This window comes from Filicampus tigris, chromosome 2 (assembly GCF_054856515.1).
Source record: "Filicampus tigris isolate MCC_2025a chromosome 2, RoL_Ftig_1.0, whole genome shotgun sequence".
Classification (NCBI taxonomy): Eukaryota; Metazoa; Chordata; class Actinopteri; order Syngnathiformes; family Syngnathidae; genus Filicampus; species Filicampus tigris.
The window spans coordinates 35,073,746-35,090,505 of record NC_141218.1 but is presented as its reverse complement, the minus strand read 5'-3'; the positions used below and the strand labels follow the sequence as shown (position 1 = coordinate 35,090,505).

Here is a 16,760-nt window from a genome sequence, read left to right as displayed (position 1 = left end):
AAAAGATTATCCAGAGTGATTACGCTGTGGCGTTGGGTGTGTTGAGAGCCATTTTTTCTTCCCCAATCCGCTCGGAAAACAGTCGGGGCTGTCAATCGCAAATGTTGAAACGACTCAATATTTATTATTGCAAATCATTTCGTGTTTGGTCAACACAGAGATGAACGGATCCACGTTGTCTGTGGCTGTGATGATAATCGGAAAAACAGGCAAATAGAAAGAGACCTGAAGCTTGCGTTGTTGCTGAGCCCAAATAGAGGAGCAAATGGTTATGTTGAGTGATTTTATAAAATGTCTCCAATTCATTCAACAATACAAATGATAAGGAAGTTTGCAACTGCCATGGTGCTATCAAATAAAATAACAATTAGCCAAACGTTTTGTGCTTCTTCTTCTGCTACTCCTCTGTTGTTTTCTTTAAAATTTCTGTCCGTCTAGATAATTTGCTTCTCATAGGTCTGTCTTGGTACTGCAATAAATATCTGGTTTGGGTGACAGGACTCATGACAGACGGTGCTGTGTTGGTCGGTAGGTGAGCTCAAACTATAAGAGCAGTAGCTATGACCGCAAAGGCAAATCGGACAACCACCAGTCTGTTTTGAAACTGAAATGTGGCACTTGAGCATAATAAAAGTCCACGCTCGATGGAAAACCTGGTATTTTAACAGAGATATGTAGACTTTTTATATCCACTGTACTTACCGTCCAGACATTGAGTGTACATAAACATTTAGACTAGATTGTGATATCAGTTCCTCACCGTGTTCACTCCACCAGACTGGTATTCGGAGCACATGGCTTTGAGAGGTGCCAACCCGATGATGGTACCTTGGAATGACTTTCCCCTGGTAACACAAAGTGCACATTAGTTCGACAACCAGATCGTACAGAACCCGGGAGCACACAAACAATAACTTACTAACTACACATCATGATTTCAATTCTCATTTTCACGATCAAAATCAAGTTAACATCCAACACTGACGTGATGAGCTGAGCGTTGTCATTGTGGAGCGTGTGAAGTTGCTTGCGTCTCCAGGACAGGAATGCCGCCAGGGTGCTGTGCGGGTTGTCGGACACGTTGATCATATCCTGGCTGGTCCACACCTCAAGACCAATCAGCGCCACACGGATGCTCAAAGCCTTGTAGTACTGTGTGTGTGCGTGTGTGTGTGTGTATATGGTGCATTGACAGAAAGAAGAAAGAAATGAATATAAAGATGCTAACCGTACATGTAGTGTGTACACTTTACACAAAAAGGTTACCTTGTCAACTAAGTTGGCAGCTTCCAGTAATTTCAGTTGGGTCTTCTCGAGACTACTCCCATGTTTGTCAAACTGAAAACCACATACGGTTAACAACAAACCAAACACACCCATACATTCTTCGCCAAAAGGAACTTGTAAACGCCAAACAGATTACAACCTAATAATACAAGATTTGTATCAGCGCTGCCTTTAGAAAGATTATGACACTCACTCACTCTGTTTTTGATACTTTCAGAGTAGCATATTCATTGAACAATATGTTTATCATTCTGAGTGTTTTTTGCAATGGTGTAGCTAGAACTTCACTGCACTTTTGAACTACATGAGAACGGTGAAAAACAAAACAAAACTGGAAACAGCTCTGAGTATGATGCAATTCTAGTCTAATAATAAACAGTCTAGGCACAGCACAATAAATTGATCATTGTAAAAAACATTTATTTCAGTAATTTAATTCAAAAACTGATATTAGACAGATTCATTAATTAAATACATACTAACACTTTTCAGATGATCAGATCCTACCTAATTCCTACATATAATATTCTATTTTAATATTTTCTACACTAAAAATATTTTGGATAGTTTCTCACTGTATATATGAAAGGGATTTTTCATTTTTGCTTTTGTGATGTCATGCAAGAGGGCTTCAAGCAAGGTAAGAGAACTTCTCTTTGCACAAAAAAAAATATGTCTGAACACGAGAATTCCAAATCTATGAAAATAATACTTAATAATTTTTGGGTGTTGATACCAGCCAATTGGGGGACCATATAATAAATGAGTACAACCAAAAAAATGCTTTTGAAAGGCGATTTTGGGGGTGTATAATATACGAGGGCGTGTTATCCTCCAGAAATTACGGGAAGTCAATTGTTGGTTATTGGTAATGGGAGACTGTCTCTGAATGGAGCTTTGATGTATGGCCTTAGCTTTAACTAAACTAACAAACTTGTTGAGTCTGTATAATTCAATTCCACACAACCGGCCAAATTTGGCCTAATATCATATTCCAATTTTGACTATAAATATATAGGACATGATTACAGTCAAAAACAAAAGACATAACTATCACTCATGAAATCTTCTCGAGTCTTTAAATATGCACATATACACTCAAATAATGTCAGCATTCTTACCTCAGCTTTGTCTGCCACCAACAGTAGCTCCACGTATTTCATATTTTGACTGAGGTCTCTTCGTTCCTTTAATTGATTGGTATCGGAGTTAAAAATAAATCTCCAGTGTCAGTATACACAGTATTTTTTCTAGTCTAGTCCAGTTGAAACTCACCCTTAATCTCGGTGCGGATGTCATCCCATGGAGGAAAGTGCCAAGGGCCTCCTCGTTACTATAGTGCTGCAGGCAGCTTCTAGGAGGTAGATGAAAACTCTCGGCTCGGAAAATGGCGTGCTGAAGTGTATCCGTAGAAACAGGCTCAATGAGGTAGCTGACGCTTGTGTTTAGAGAAATTAGACCCCTGAGGACAGTAAAAAAGGCACTGCTCACATTTCCATCCAGCGGTTGCAAATCATTGTCGATCTGTGTTGCTAATCCTTCCTTTTACAAAGAAAAAGGATAGTTGCGGAAGCATAATTTATACCCGTACTTGTAACAATGGGGAAAAATATCTTTTTCTTCCTCTCCTGTTAGTGAGCACTGACACAGAGGCAATAGTGTGGGATGGGGGTGTATCCCCGGTACAATATTTCGATGGTCTTTTCTCTTTACATTTTATTTCCAAGAAATATGGGAACATTATTTGTTGCTGTCCTAGTCAGAAGTCATCATTTGAAACAAAGTATTTATTCTAATTCCAAGCATCTGTGTACTTCTGATTCGATTTGTCCAGAGTTTGGAGGCAAAAACAATATTTTAATGGGTCACGTACATGCCGAAGATACGCAGCTCAAGCAGCTGCACTGAACATCTGGAGAGGTCTGACACCCACCCATGTGTCCCGCCATGCCCCAGAAACTTTATTAGAATTCATCTATTCATCTAAATGGAGAGCAACAGACCGAAAAAAAAAACCACACACACATGGCTAGGCGTTCTGTCATGTGCCTTCTACTGCCTCAAACCAAGAGAAAAAAAAAGAGGATCCCCTGACTAATCTCAGACCTTCTAACCTACTGCACTGCACTAGTCACAATACACAACTGTTTCCTGTCATTTTGTCTGCTGAAGAAGGATTTCAATAGTTTCTAACCCAATTCCAATGAAGTTGGGACATTGTGTAAAACATAAATAGAAACAGAATACAATGATTGCAAATCCTTTTCAACCTACTTTATTTTCAAATGAATACAACTGAATACAATTTGGTGGGTGACTGGTTAGCACATCCATCTCAGAGTGCAGAGGTCTTGAGTTCAAATCTGAGCTCGGGATTTCCTGTGTAGTATTTGCATGTTCTGCCTGTGGGCGTTCTGCGGGTACCCCGGCCCACTCCCACATTCCAAAAACATGCATGGTAGGTTGACTGAAGACTCTAAATAGTCCCTAGGTGTTAATGGAAGTGTGAATGATTGATCGTCTATTCATGCCCTGTGATTGGCTGGCAACCAGTTCAGGGTGTGCCCGGTTATGAAAGAGCATCCCCGAAAGGCATGGATGGGGTGAGATTCACCACATAAGAACAACTGCTTAAGCAAATAGTCCAAACGTTTGACAACGTTTCGCAACAAACAATTGCAAGCAATTTAGGAATTTTATCATATGCGGTCCATAATGTCAATAAGATTCAGAGAATCTGGAGAAATCTCTGCATGTAAGCGGCAAGATCGAAAACCAATACTGAATCCCCATAAACTTTGAACAATGAAAATAAATATTTGCAAAATAACTGCCTGAATATGTATTTTACCTGGTTAATGGGACTTCTGCTCCTGAACCTCTGCACACATCATCTGCATATCAGGGCTGTAGGAAGTCACTTTCATCTTTACGCAGGACTGTGATTTGCCGTCTTTTTAAAAATGTTTGGTTTTTTTTGTGTGTAAGCGTTCATTTTACATTATCAATGCGACCTCGAGCTCTTTTGTGTTTGAACATATGCGCCCGAAAGTGACCCACATGCGCAGAAGAAGAGACGACGTCACTCACGACATAGTGTTTACGGAAGTCAATGTGGTCCAGCGTGTCGGGGCATTTCTACATCGGAGCGGTTCGGTAGGAGGTTGAAATACAGTATTTGGGGGAAATGATGATGCGAGTCTTTTCGATCTCATTTCATGGAGATGTCACGTCATAATCCCCTTGGAGTCACAATGTTCCTGTATCAAGCAATGCTCATTTACTAATTTCCTATTATGATCCATGTCAAAACATGATGATGCTGTAATATTGTGACGTATCTATAAAGCAGCTCCATCTCAGGTGGTTCTTACCTGAGACCTGAGCATGTGCTGATAGCCACACTGGAACCATTTACACCCACAACCTTTCCATGGTACAAACAGTGATTCTGGAACAGAAAAAAGAAATCCAATGTAAACATGCATCTTATTAATGCTCAACCATCTCCATGCTTGGTTGCTCCTTATTTGCATCCACATAACTGGAAAATTCCGTGTCACCTATGACTTGATTATTTGTCATAGTGATCTTTCATGGCTCACCAAAGTGTTTCACAACTTACCTTGTTAACTGGGGAGAAGGATCTGCGACTTCCATCCGGAGTGTACCATATTTCCTGATATCCAGGGGTCAATAGCTGCCTGAGGGAAGACATTTCAATTTTATTTATACTACCTGTTCAGATAGACTTATTCATCTTATTGAGCAAAGTTACAGTAAACAGCAAAGAAAAGCACCCCATCTACCTGTTCACAAAATTTCCTTGTGATTTATTTCTGTTGAACATAGTTAACTATTTGTTGGCCCGAAATGTTTTTTTTTTTTTTTTTTTTTTTAATTTCAGGGGTTGATGTCTGAGAAAGCAGGGTGGTAAACTCCTCAAGCTGATGGAACAAATGGTCTAGATCACTATTGGCAGCATTGGAAATAACGGCTATCTGCTCAACGTACGTTACAGTAAGTGCAGAACTAAAAATAAAGGGTCTCTTGCGAGATAGTGTATGTATGTTAAAAATATTATAATCTATAGATACTGAGTCAAAAAATGTAATGGCTGATAGGAAAATAGTATTTGATATTTTTACAGGTTCCGAAATGGCAACATACAGGCCAGCGTCCTTGCGCAAATGTTGTAAGATGAGTTTGAAATGATATTAAAGACCCTGTCAAGTGATTTCAGTGATTTTATTCTGAATCCATTAATAAATATCTTTGAAGAAAAAGGCAGAAGACATGCAAAGACTGAAAAAATCTGTAGCAACTTGATGGAAAACAAGTTTCAACTCTTTCTTTCCCCATTTCAGTTGTCTGGATTTTTTTGGAACGTAGCTAAAACCAAGCCTAAGTATGCACTCGGGCATTCTGACATGAGTCGGAGAACCGCCATTCCAGATGACCCAGCCGCCGATCCACTCGATAGCCCTCCAGCCCGAGGGCAAGCCATCCCACTGGCTCGCTGTGTTATGAGGACACACATAAGGCACAGAACCATGTCAGGCGGTGACTTACTGGACGACGCTGGTCAGCAGTCTGCGAGATAGCTCACTAGCGGGCTAATATGACTTTTGCATGCTAGCTCACTAGTACTACTAGGGACTAGTAGTAATACTAGTAGTAATTCGTGGACAGAGTACGCATTCGTCATTTGTCAGTCCCTCATTTCTTGTGACAAACTGAATTGTAATCGTCAGTCCGTCAGTTAAGTCTGGCAGTTAGAAGTCAGAAGTCAGTTTGCTGGTCCGACAGTTGGTCCCCCCCAAAAAATGTCAGAAAAACGGGCGTCCGTCAGTGACGGCCTGACGGGCAATCACTGGCGGACGCGGTTAGTGATAATTACACTGATGGATGAAAACCCACTTCTGTCATTCATCAGTCCTTCATTTTAAAAAGGTGTCCCGTCATTTGTCAAGCGTCAGAAAAATGTAAGTCCGTCAGTGACAAGATGACGGACCGATCCGTCAGTTTGACGGAATGCCCTTCAACGCTCAATGCTCTTCAACTTAGTATCAATAATACTGCACATCCCCTGGTGAGGAAAAGCAGTACTGAATGCAAAAGCAGCAATGAATGAAAGGATGGAAAAGAAATTGTTGACTGCTAACTAATGAAGATACAGTTGGCCCGAGCACATGTTCCGTATGCAAACCGTCTGCAGTATGTACTGTTTATGATGAGCCGTGTGCATACTAAAACAGACTGTCTCAAAGGTTTACACCAAGAACATTATACTTGTCCAGATGTTTGCCTGCAGTCTTCTTCCCTGTCTCAATCAACCCGTCCTTCCTGTTTTCATTCTTAAACCTTCCCAGCTCAACAGCTGTTTGTTTTTCTCTCCAAATAACCCAGTTCTTATTCCCCCTGTCATATAGTTTTGATAATATCCGTCAAACCATCTGTAGCTATGACGCGATGAGAATAGGCAGAGAATTGATGCTGGATTAGAGTGGGGTCTCAAGGACATATGGAACACATCCTCAGTGCTGCTCTTCCTTTTTATTTCCGATTTCTCCTTATGTGTTTTCCATAGCAGGAAGCTTTGTAGAGTCACTTCAGGGGCATATACTGTATTTTGAAATATCATTATATTCCCTTTCCTGCTTTGCCAGATGAAAAGTAGGTTGCCGGAAATGAGCATTTAGGAATTTTAGCTCTTATTCTATGTGTTCATTACTGTGTAATGGGCTTCTACATCTGTTACATACACGATACACCCTACATCTGGCACAGTCTCAACCCTTCTATAGGCACATTTTCGTCCTCATTTCAGGAGAGCAACTTCAGTAGAACCTCTCAAAACAAATTTCCTCCAAGAAAATCATTGGAATAGAATTTAATAGATTCACCATCTTAAAACCTTTATTAGTTTTATAGGCAATGTTTTAAGTAACCTTCAAACATTATTAACAGTCCATCTTTTAATTTTCTATACTGCTCCTCTGGGTCATGGCTGAGTTGGAGCGTACCACAGCTGATCCAATCAAAAACCACCATATTTGTATGAATAGAATCTGTTATTGGAAACAAGTGAAAACAAAACACTTAAGTCACAGATGTGTCACATAACTCACGTTTTAACATTCTTATTTGACACACAAGTGTAAAAAGAAGTTAATCACTTTGTCACCAAATGATGCGGACGGTCACACTGGGTGAACGGGCCACCCTGGAGTTGATCTGCTTTGAGTTGTGAAAAGTAACCTTTAGTGTACAGTACATTAAATCCCCGCTATCTTGTGGTTCACCTGTATCACAGCTTTTTTTTTGGTTATAACAGTTGTTACTCTTTTTTTACTGTTTGTAAAATATTGATGTGTTATCCATTACTCTTGCTCTCTTTAAATATGTGTTTGCTTGTACATGTGTGTATATTGTTCCAAAAGTGTTTTTCAAGACTATGCATCCATCTTATGGTTTAGGGTTGAAACCAACAGAACCACATCATCTGCAAAAAGCAGAGACGCAATACATGCGGACCTCGTGAACCCTGCTTAATGTGCAGAGCTGGTCACCAAGGAGCTTTTAAAACACCTTTTTAACCACCACGGTGACCTCAAGCCCAGAGATAGGAGCGCCTCATAAACCTCATAATGCCTTGACTCTGCTTCCTCAAAGGAAGTTGTGTCAGTAGAATTGCGGAGGTCTTCGAAGTATTCTCGCCAGGACTCACAACATCCCGAGTCGAGGTCAGCAGCACCCCAGCTCACCGCTGCGGAGTGGAAACTTGGAGCCCGCCTTCCAACCATGATTGTGCGTCCGTGTGTGTGGAAAAAAAAACCTCCCACAGTTGTGCCACAGTCACAATTATATTAAAGGTGACAATAATAATAATAGTTCAATAAATAATTCAATGAATTATCTTCCATAGTGATTCAGATGGTTTGACGCACACTGTTGTCATATTTATGAATGAAATAGGATGGCATCCACCACACACAAGTTCAGAATCTGTCAGCCTGCGCCTCCATCAAATTCGCAAAAATCACGTTACACGTTACAGCCACCGCAACTTAGACCTGCTTTTACCTGGTCTAAGGTCTACAGTCTGTCACCAAATCGTCAGGTGCACCAGGGAATGTAATGGACAAACACACTTGGTCTGCCAGAACACCCAGCCCAGCGTAGAGTGATCTGCTAAATTCCCAAACAAGTTAAACTAGACTTACAATGGTACGAAAAAGATGTGCCAGTTTTTACGCTGGGCGCACGTGTGCCTGTCTCCGAAAATAGACCTAAAAAACGATGTTTAGTGCCGCACATACGATATAAAAACATGTATTGGGTGTATTTGAAGAGGGTATTTCAAAATCGCAGATTTCACATATATGGGGGTGCTCTGGAATGTAAAACCTACGATAGAGTGTGGATCACTGTACTGTTAACCTCTTCAAACCCCACCAATCAGTCCTGTCATTGGTTCGGATTCAATGTTGCAAACAAAAGTCAAAGAAAATTGGGATTTTAGTGGTATACTTTTCCGCAAAAATGTTGGTCATGGGTGCACATCAAAGGTTCTACTGTGTTTCCCAAAAGGCATCATTTGAGTTGCTGATAAAGGACAAAGGAAGCAAAGGAGGGGATTTTTCTATTTCCTGCCATCAGAAGCCAGAAACTTGCCATCTGAAACAATGGCTGTCTGTTGATCTAATCACAAAGCAAGCAACAGACAGAAAGCAGACGTTTACGGATGACTTGGCCAACGAGAGAACTTAAAAGCTTTAGTGGTAATGAGATTCACTGATGTCACCGTCCCAGTGTAACGGGACACAACCCTCTGCCGCTGCCCTTGCTCATGAACGCTTCCTTTGGTTCTCCAAAATATTCCCAGAATGCTCTCAGCTCACATGTAACATTCTCCATTGCTCATCGTGGCAGAACTACAGGAAAAATGATCAATGATTGACTGGGTTTTAGCCCGGTGCTGTTTTCATAATCACACAGGACGGATGATCACACAATAACTCTTGCGCTCTACATTTATGATCCTCTACTGCACCTTTGGGATGGCAGAATCTGCACTACAGTGCAAGCTGTTTAAGCTGCCAACGCGTGACATATAGACACAACATGCCTCTACTAAAATTATACAATCACGTCTTGAGTGGATAATTTAATTAACATTCGGATTAAAATGAGAAAGAGTGTATTTGTCACAATCAACCACATATGTTTAACTGAGGTTTGGTTGCAATTGAAATGATTTACTGTTGTATAAAACTAAGCCAGTAAAAATATGGTCTTTCATCTGTTCCTCCACAAGGAGTCAAAAGTGCATAGCGATATGAAAACATCACAATTCATGTAAAAAGTACAACAACAAAAAAATCAAATATCCGTAGCTGCCTAACAAATAAGGTTTTGATAAACTAGCACTTTGTAATTTGTTCATTTGATTTCCTGGGGACTAGTACATAATATGTATTCATTATTAAGAGTGATTTATTTATTACATTAGTTTGTCATTTTTATTGGGTGAGTAGAACATTGGTAGATGGATAGAATGATGTTATTCAAAATGTTACCAGGAATGCTGCAAAAGATTTTCTCAAAATTGGCGGGAATATGAATACTTTTTAAAACCTCTTAAATTAACTTTTTTATGGTTCTTCTTTTTTTTTTTCATCTTTTGTCATTTTTAACTAAAACATGCTCACTCATCAAATGAGGTCATAATAATTTGGGGCTTAATATAGACTTGTACAAGGAAATATGTATATTTGATCAGGCTCATTTTTGCAAATACAGTTATGCACTCAAATGTGTGAAAGTAAAACATGAATCTGAACCAAGGATCCGTTGAATTTGGACAACAACAACGCAACTATCGAAACGAAACTACCTGTACTGTACAGTGACTGACAAAGATGAAGAAAGACAGTTTGGTTAAAAAAAAAAAAAAAAAAAAATTACCAAACACGCATTTCTACATTTACCCTCTACTTACGAAACCCCTTGAACTTGTTGTGCAACACATTACACTGAATAAAGCACATCACGCTAATCCGCTGCTGAGTCCAAACTGCCCCGTATCTAAAAGCCTTTCAGTTGAATGCTGCTGAATGACGCAAGCCCTTTTTTAATGAAGACCATAAAAAGACAAAAAGTGTAAATAAATGCGCTAGCCTTCGGGGACTTTGAAGAGTTTGGATGAGGTCCAAGATGAGGACAGACGCTGTGATTGAGGAGCACATTGCTGGCTGAATCAGGCTTGGTTGACGGTGAGACAAAGGCTTGGTTCAGCTTCTGTTGGGAGGGGGGGAGCAAAGCGAATGTACTTTGGAGATAGTGAAGGCGGGGTGAAGAGAAGAGAAGGGGACGTGGGGTAATGCATTAGGGTCAGTGGGTCGCATTCTCTCATCGTATCGGATGACATCACTGCACACAAGGAGAGGGAGGCAGCCGCAGGATGCTGATGCTTGGCAGCGGACGATTTACAGGCTTTTACGGTGCGGTCTGGCGGCCCACGTGTTTGCCATTAGGCAAGCGCGGGCGTTTGCAGGCAGACGTTTAAGCAGACTAAACATAATGTGAACCAGGGACAAGCAAAGACATCTCCTCCTCTCTGATCTCTAACCCTGAAATCCATCATGTTTTGCGAGCTTGAAGCCTCGTTTGTGTATTCAGTGAGCATTAGCCGTGTGTGTGCGTGTGGTCACGAAGCAGGACACCAGTCAACGAGCGGGAGATGCATGTTTGCCCTCGGAGCTCTGGGGAATGTCAGAGGAGAAGAAACGAAAGGCGGATGGGCTGCTCGTTTTCTTAAGAGCGACAGTGATTGAGGTCGGGAAATTGCCATCCCATTACTGTACAAAAACAGGGCATCATATCATATCGAAAGTGCAGAAAATGCACAAACATATATCATGATTCGGTTACTGGTTAGGTTTGTAACATACAATGTTAAGGAAAGGGGGAAGGACGCTACACAGCACACAGGCTGGTCTCTAGTTGGCTGCCGGCTGCAAAGTACGAGCCGCCAGCGATCGTTTTTTGTGATCGGCAATGAAAAGCATTGATCGACCTATGTGGATCACGTATGTTTCCACAGAAACTGTCCGACCGCGATCGGTGGCCAACCGCCTCCAACCGGAGCATGACTAGTTTCAAGATAGTATGAAAGACAATTAAAAAGTCTGTCATTCACTTCAAATTGTGAATTATTTCTACCCAACACCACCTAAAAAACAATTAAAAAAAAAAAGATATAGTTGCTGGACAATATATGTTACTTGACGTGCAGACTAACCAATGAAAACTGAGTGACATAGGCTTGAATAAAATCTGTCTGAAGAAAAGCGGACACACTTTAGCGTATTTACAGTTTCTTTTTTCCTTATTAATCTCAACCCTTCAAATCATCTTAATCATTCACGCACACAAAGACGCACGCACACACACACACCTTTGTTTTGTTTTTTTTAATATCCATTTTCCTGCCCTTTGAGTCATCACACTAGTCCATACCTGGCCTTGAACCAAATAACAGCCTTTCATTAAGATATAAGATCAGGCAGACACGCAAACAAAAAAAGGAAGATAAATGGATTGAGTCTGGACACTGTCCATCACTAAGTAGGAACAATTTAACAGAACTGCACGGTTGACATCCTACCCCCTATAAAACACTGCTCTCCCCAGTGCACGCCCAATTTTAAAGTGATCCCAGCAACATTGTGACCTCTTTTCTGCATTAATCCCGTGTTCTGGATTCAGTCATAACACATTCCCCACATGACTTCTCTGCAATGATCAAGTCTAACTTCAGCTAATCACATTGACGCTCGTAAAATGTTGAAATCATTCCTTTTGCTGGAAACTGATGAGAAGTTGCTCAAATTGAGTTTCAAAACTTTTCTGGCCGGTAAGTGAATAATGTAATAAAGTGAGACATGCTCTCTTTTGTTGTGCGTCCCTCCACACCCAGTAGCTACACCAGCGAGTGATTGATGAAGCATCCCTGCCTAGAAGGAAATATAAGAGTGCGACCACCTGCTGTGGAGGGAGCACATAGGGGGTAAATCGCTCAGAGGCAAGTCAGTCAGACACACTGGAGTCATGACTTGATAATTGTGTTGTGTTTGTGTGTGCGTGTGTCTGCAAGGGTGAAGGAATGAAGAATGAAAGGCATACATTAGTGGGGCAAAATGTACTTCTAATGTTCATAAAAGCCTCCTATCGCACTTGTGTGCTGGTCATCACCACACACATCTCAAGAGTGCTGACTTACAACCCAACAACCTACCACGCTGTCCATTAAATAAGACAGTCTTATCAATCGAAATATCACACTGACTGGAGGGGAAGCACTCAAAAACAACAGATTGCAGTATGTTAAAAAAACAGACTTCCTGTTAGCCAAAAGGCGCACAGATCGGGTGTCAACACAAGCCTCTGTCGTCCGTCATCTCCATCTGTGCATCAACAGAGGCCCTGACGTCATCCATGTGTCTATACGCCAATTAACATCTGGTCAAACAAATAAGCCGATTGGGACGGGGTCATTTGAGCATCTCTATAAACGCCTCTAAAGTTGCCATGCATCAGTCTATGCGAGCGAAAAGACTCACTGATTCCTCTCCAGGTGCAGCAGCAGCTCCTGGCCCTCAGCTGAGATGACAACTTGAGCCTCGGCAGGATGCTGGGAAGACAGTAGCAACAAAAAATGAGCCATTGTGTCTTTCATCATCTTGTGACGTTAACATAGTGAGACTGACTCACCCCTCTGTCGACAGACCTGCTCTGCCTGTGAGGATGCAGCCATATGGGAGTGGTGATCTCATAACTCTCCACCGTACCACTTTTTCCTGCAGAAAAGTGTATCTTATGATAGCAGCACCATACATACTGATTAGATGAATTAGTTTATGTGATAGTGGCTGATACACACAGGTACTAAATTCACTGCATTTTAGCCGGATGTGTGCATCAATGAGAATTTACCATCTTATAGGGCACTCATTGAAATGCTAGAAGAATCCAAATTTGAAACCTCAAAAGATTTTGCAGCATATTAGACAAAACAACACAACAATTAACCAGTACTCACAATCACATACGGACAATCTGCAATAAAGTTAACGTGTATCTTTTTGCAGTGTTTACTAGAGCTGACAAGATTAGTCGATGAGTCACAATGACATCGACGATCAAAATGCTCTACAATTAATTTAACAGCTGACTGGTCGTTATTAATGTATTTATTTATTTACTGCTCTTGGTGCTTTTTCTGTCCAAACTGCCTCGTCTATATGACTTGTCTGTGATGCACATGCGCAGTAATGGTAATCTGATGTAAACAGAAGTATTGTGTGTAATGCAGTGTCACGGCTAACACAAGTGAGTAATAAGAGTCAAAAGGTTCGGGCGCATTTCACAAAATTACTTAATACAATGTAAACCTTCCTTTCATGGCAGCACGGCGGTAACAAATGAGCACCTAAAAAGGAAGCACGTTGTGGCTGATGCCTGATTTCTTTACTGACACAGCCACAGTCGTGTCTGGAAGCTAGCATTAGCACACACGGGTTATCGTGTGTGTTTGATGTAACGTAATGTCCTGTTTGGTACGCTAAAATATTGTAGCGTCTTCTAACGATTATGGAGGCATTAGTCACTAAACTCACATTTATGAACAAACCAAATACAACATTTATATGCCCTTGGTTGACATCGAACACAAACGTGCTCCCTCACAGTCTCGCCCCATTCACGCGGAGTGATGCGTTTATGAACATAACGGACATAGCAGCACTCAAAGTAACACAACATGTCATATTTGTTACAAACCATCAATGACAACATCCATCCATCCATTATGTGTACCGCTTATCCTCACAAGGATTGTGGGGCGTGTGGAGCCTATCCCAGCTGTCTTCGGGCAGTAGGAGGGGGACACCCCGAATTGGTTGCCAGCCAATCGCAGGGCACACAGAGACAAACAAACATCCACATTCGCAATCACACCTAGGGCAATTTAGAGTGTCCAATCAACTTACCATGCATGTTTTTGGAATGTGGGAGGAAACCGAAGTACCCGGAGAAAACCCACGCAGGCACGGGGAGAACATGCAAGGAGGCCTGGGCCGGGATCGAACCCACAACCTCTGAACTGTGAGGCGGATGTGCTAACCAGTCGATCACCATGCCACCCAATGGCAACATATAACAATAAAACACATAGCCTAGTTCGTTACAATATACAAATTTATATTGCAAAAAAATAAAAAATCGTCTCGTTTTCATTTCAGGTGGGTACCACATTTGGATTGTGTAAATCAAATTATGCATACTAGTGAAGAAAAACAAAACGTTTTGGATAAAGGTTAAAAGAAAAACTAAATTAAAAAACAATACTCGTGTTTATTTTAGTTTTCTTTGGCACAGTGCATTTTCCTAATTTTACTCATCTGATTTCACTACCTTCTACAAACAAAAAGGCTTGGTGCTCAGGAAGAGTGACATATGTTTACAAGTATTTCGCTTAGTATTTATAGACAGTTTCACAATGCAACTATGCACAGCTATGCTTTTTGGCTCCATTTTAAAATGCACAAAATATTTACAGCTAAAAATTTTAGGGCCACCGTACCCTATCACATTCAATTTAGTTTGCTCCATCAAAACATGTCAGAAATTCTGGTTCAACCTGCAAAGTTTAATCCAAGTTGAATGCACTATCATCTTAATTGACTTTACTATTAATTTGTGCATACCTTAAAGAATTCAAGCTATAAGCTAATGATGGATAAGAGCAACTGCTTGCTAGTGCGATATGCCGTGATGTACATGTGATCCGATTAGTCGACTAATCTCAACTACTATCGGTGACTAGTCAACTACCGGTACTAAATAAGTGTTTGTGGCAGTCCTTCTGTGTACATGCAATACAACAGGGCTTAAATTGCGACTTGAACCCAGAACCTCTAAACTGTGAGGCAGATATGCCAACCCCACAACATCAATGTCACCATGCTTTATTTCAGTGCATTTAATTCAGAGTTCTTCCTTTTTAGCTCAGGACACAAATTAGAAATGTGGTGCCTCCTTGGAACACATCCATCCATCCATTTTCTATAGCACTTGTTCTCAGCTGACTAGGCAAGAAGCGAGGTACAGCCCTGACTGGTTGCCAGCCAATCACAAGACACAGATAGAAACAACCGCTTACATTAGATCCAGGTTAGACATTTGTTTCTTCCTTGGGATCCTACTTTACGAAAATATACCATGCACTGCAGTAGCATTGCCGTGTTAACGCTCACAGAAGATAAACTGCACAGTGCATTTAGTACAGCAACATTCTGAGCTTGCATTAATGATGAATACAACAGTGAGCAGTATTTCACATAGGCAATTGGCAACCCAATAAAAATGGACCACTGGTCTTTCCTAAGGTTGGGCAACCTTGAAGTAATATACAGCTATATCTTTACATTGATGTATAGGCTTGGTAAAACTAAGTACATGCTTCTACTGCTTTATGGTGAGGCATCCAATTTGATTGAAATTGAGGTTGCCAGATCGGATATATTGTTATGCACTTTCCCTGCGAGTAGATAAAACCTTTTGAAGTGAGACAACTGTCTGCTTAAGAACAAACTATGGTGCATTGATAGCTGATGTAATAGCACATCGCTTGTCTATTGTGTAGCTACTACATTGCTGGGATATCCCAGGCAGATATGATGCTACAGTACGTTTGAACCCAGTTGAGTTTGCACTTTGTTGGATTCAATTGTAGATTGTAAATAGGAGGGCATGCCGCCACTTTTGTCTAATGTGTGTTATTGACATAATAATTCAATACTGAAGTAATAGTTAAAGAAATAGTTGTCTGCCAACCTAAAACGGTAGGCTACTATTTTTACTGTATCCTATAGGGCTCCTTTGACTGTGCAAGTGTACCTTATGTTGTGACCGGTGAGTGCATATTGCTACAAGCAGCAATTTTCCATCATGCAACTTTTATAAATACCCGACCTCTTTAATGCATGCAGATGTTTAAGGCTACACAGAAACTACAGTTGGTTCATTGCTTCGTGCATTTGGAAGCGTCTGCCCAAAATGCAACGAATAATGTACGCACCTAGGAAAAAAAAATAATGAATCAGAGCTATTTATCGATGTAAACAAGCGATACTCACGGCGGCCAACAGCGGCTTGCACCGCCGGCTGAACCCAGTGGAGAAGCGCTATAAGGGACAGGAAGAGGAGAGAGGACGGCGCGCCATGGAGAGGAGGCGGAGGACGCATCCTAAACACAACAGGCTCCCACTGGACTCAGACGGGAGAGACATGTACACGCTCGCTGGGATCGCTCACATCCGAAGCAAGGAGACTCTCGGCTGGTGTGACATGGCGAGGAGGCGCCGCTCCTCTGAGGGATGATGGACATTCTCCTCTAGCCCTCCCCT

General features: G+C 41.2%; 1 protein-coding gene across 7 annotated transcripts in view; it reads right to left on the bottom strand.

Moving 5' to 3' along the window:
• The window catches only part of adam19b (ADAM metallopeptidase domain 19b), a 30,228-nt gene extending 13,468 nt beyond the window's left edge, over positions 1-16,760 (bottom strand). For 2 of the 7 annotated variants that reach the window (XM_086024005.1, XM_086024006.1), the window contains exons 1-10: positions 16,491-16,760; positions 13,066-13,151; positions 12,915-12,985; positions 4,913-4,991; positions 4,662-4,738; positions 2,563-2,749; positions 2,409-2,474; positions 1,267-1,338; positions 986-1,152; positions 761-845 (exon numbers count right to left, since the gene is read on the bottom strand). In XM_086024005.1, the coding sequence (XP_085880131.1) occupies positions 761-845; positions 986-1,152; positions 1,267-1,338; positions 2,409-2,474; positions 2,563-2,749; positions 4,662-4,738; positions 4,913-4,991; positions 12,915-12,985; positions 13,066-13,151; positions 16,491-16,599 (999 nt within the window). In that variant the 5' untranslated portion in view covers positions 16,600-16,760. Of the gene's footprint in view, positions 1-760; positions 846-985; positions 1,153-1,266; positions 1,339-2,408; positions 2,475-2,562; positions 2,750-4,661; positions 4,739-4,912; positions 4,992-10,470; positions 10,584-12,914; positions 12,986-13,065; positions 13,152-13,970; positions 13,995-16,490 lie in introns of those variants that run through there. The other 5 variants (XM_086024000.1, XM_086024001.1, XM_086024002.1 and 2 more) reach the window with 4 other exon arrangements.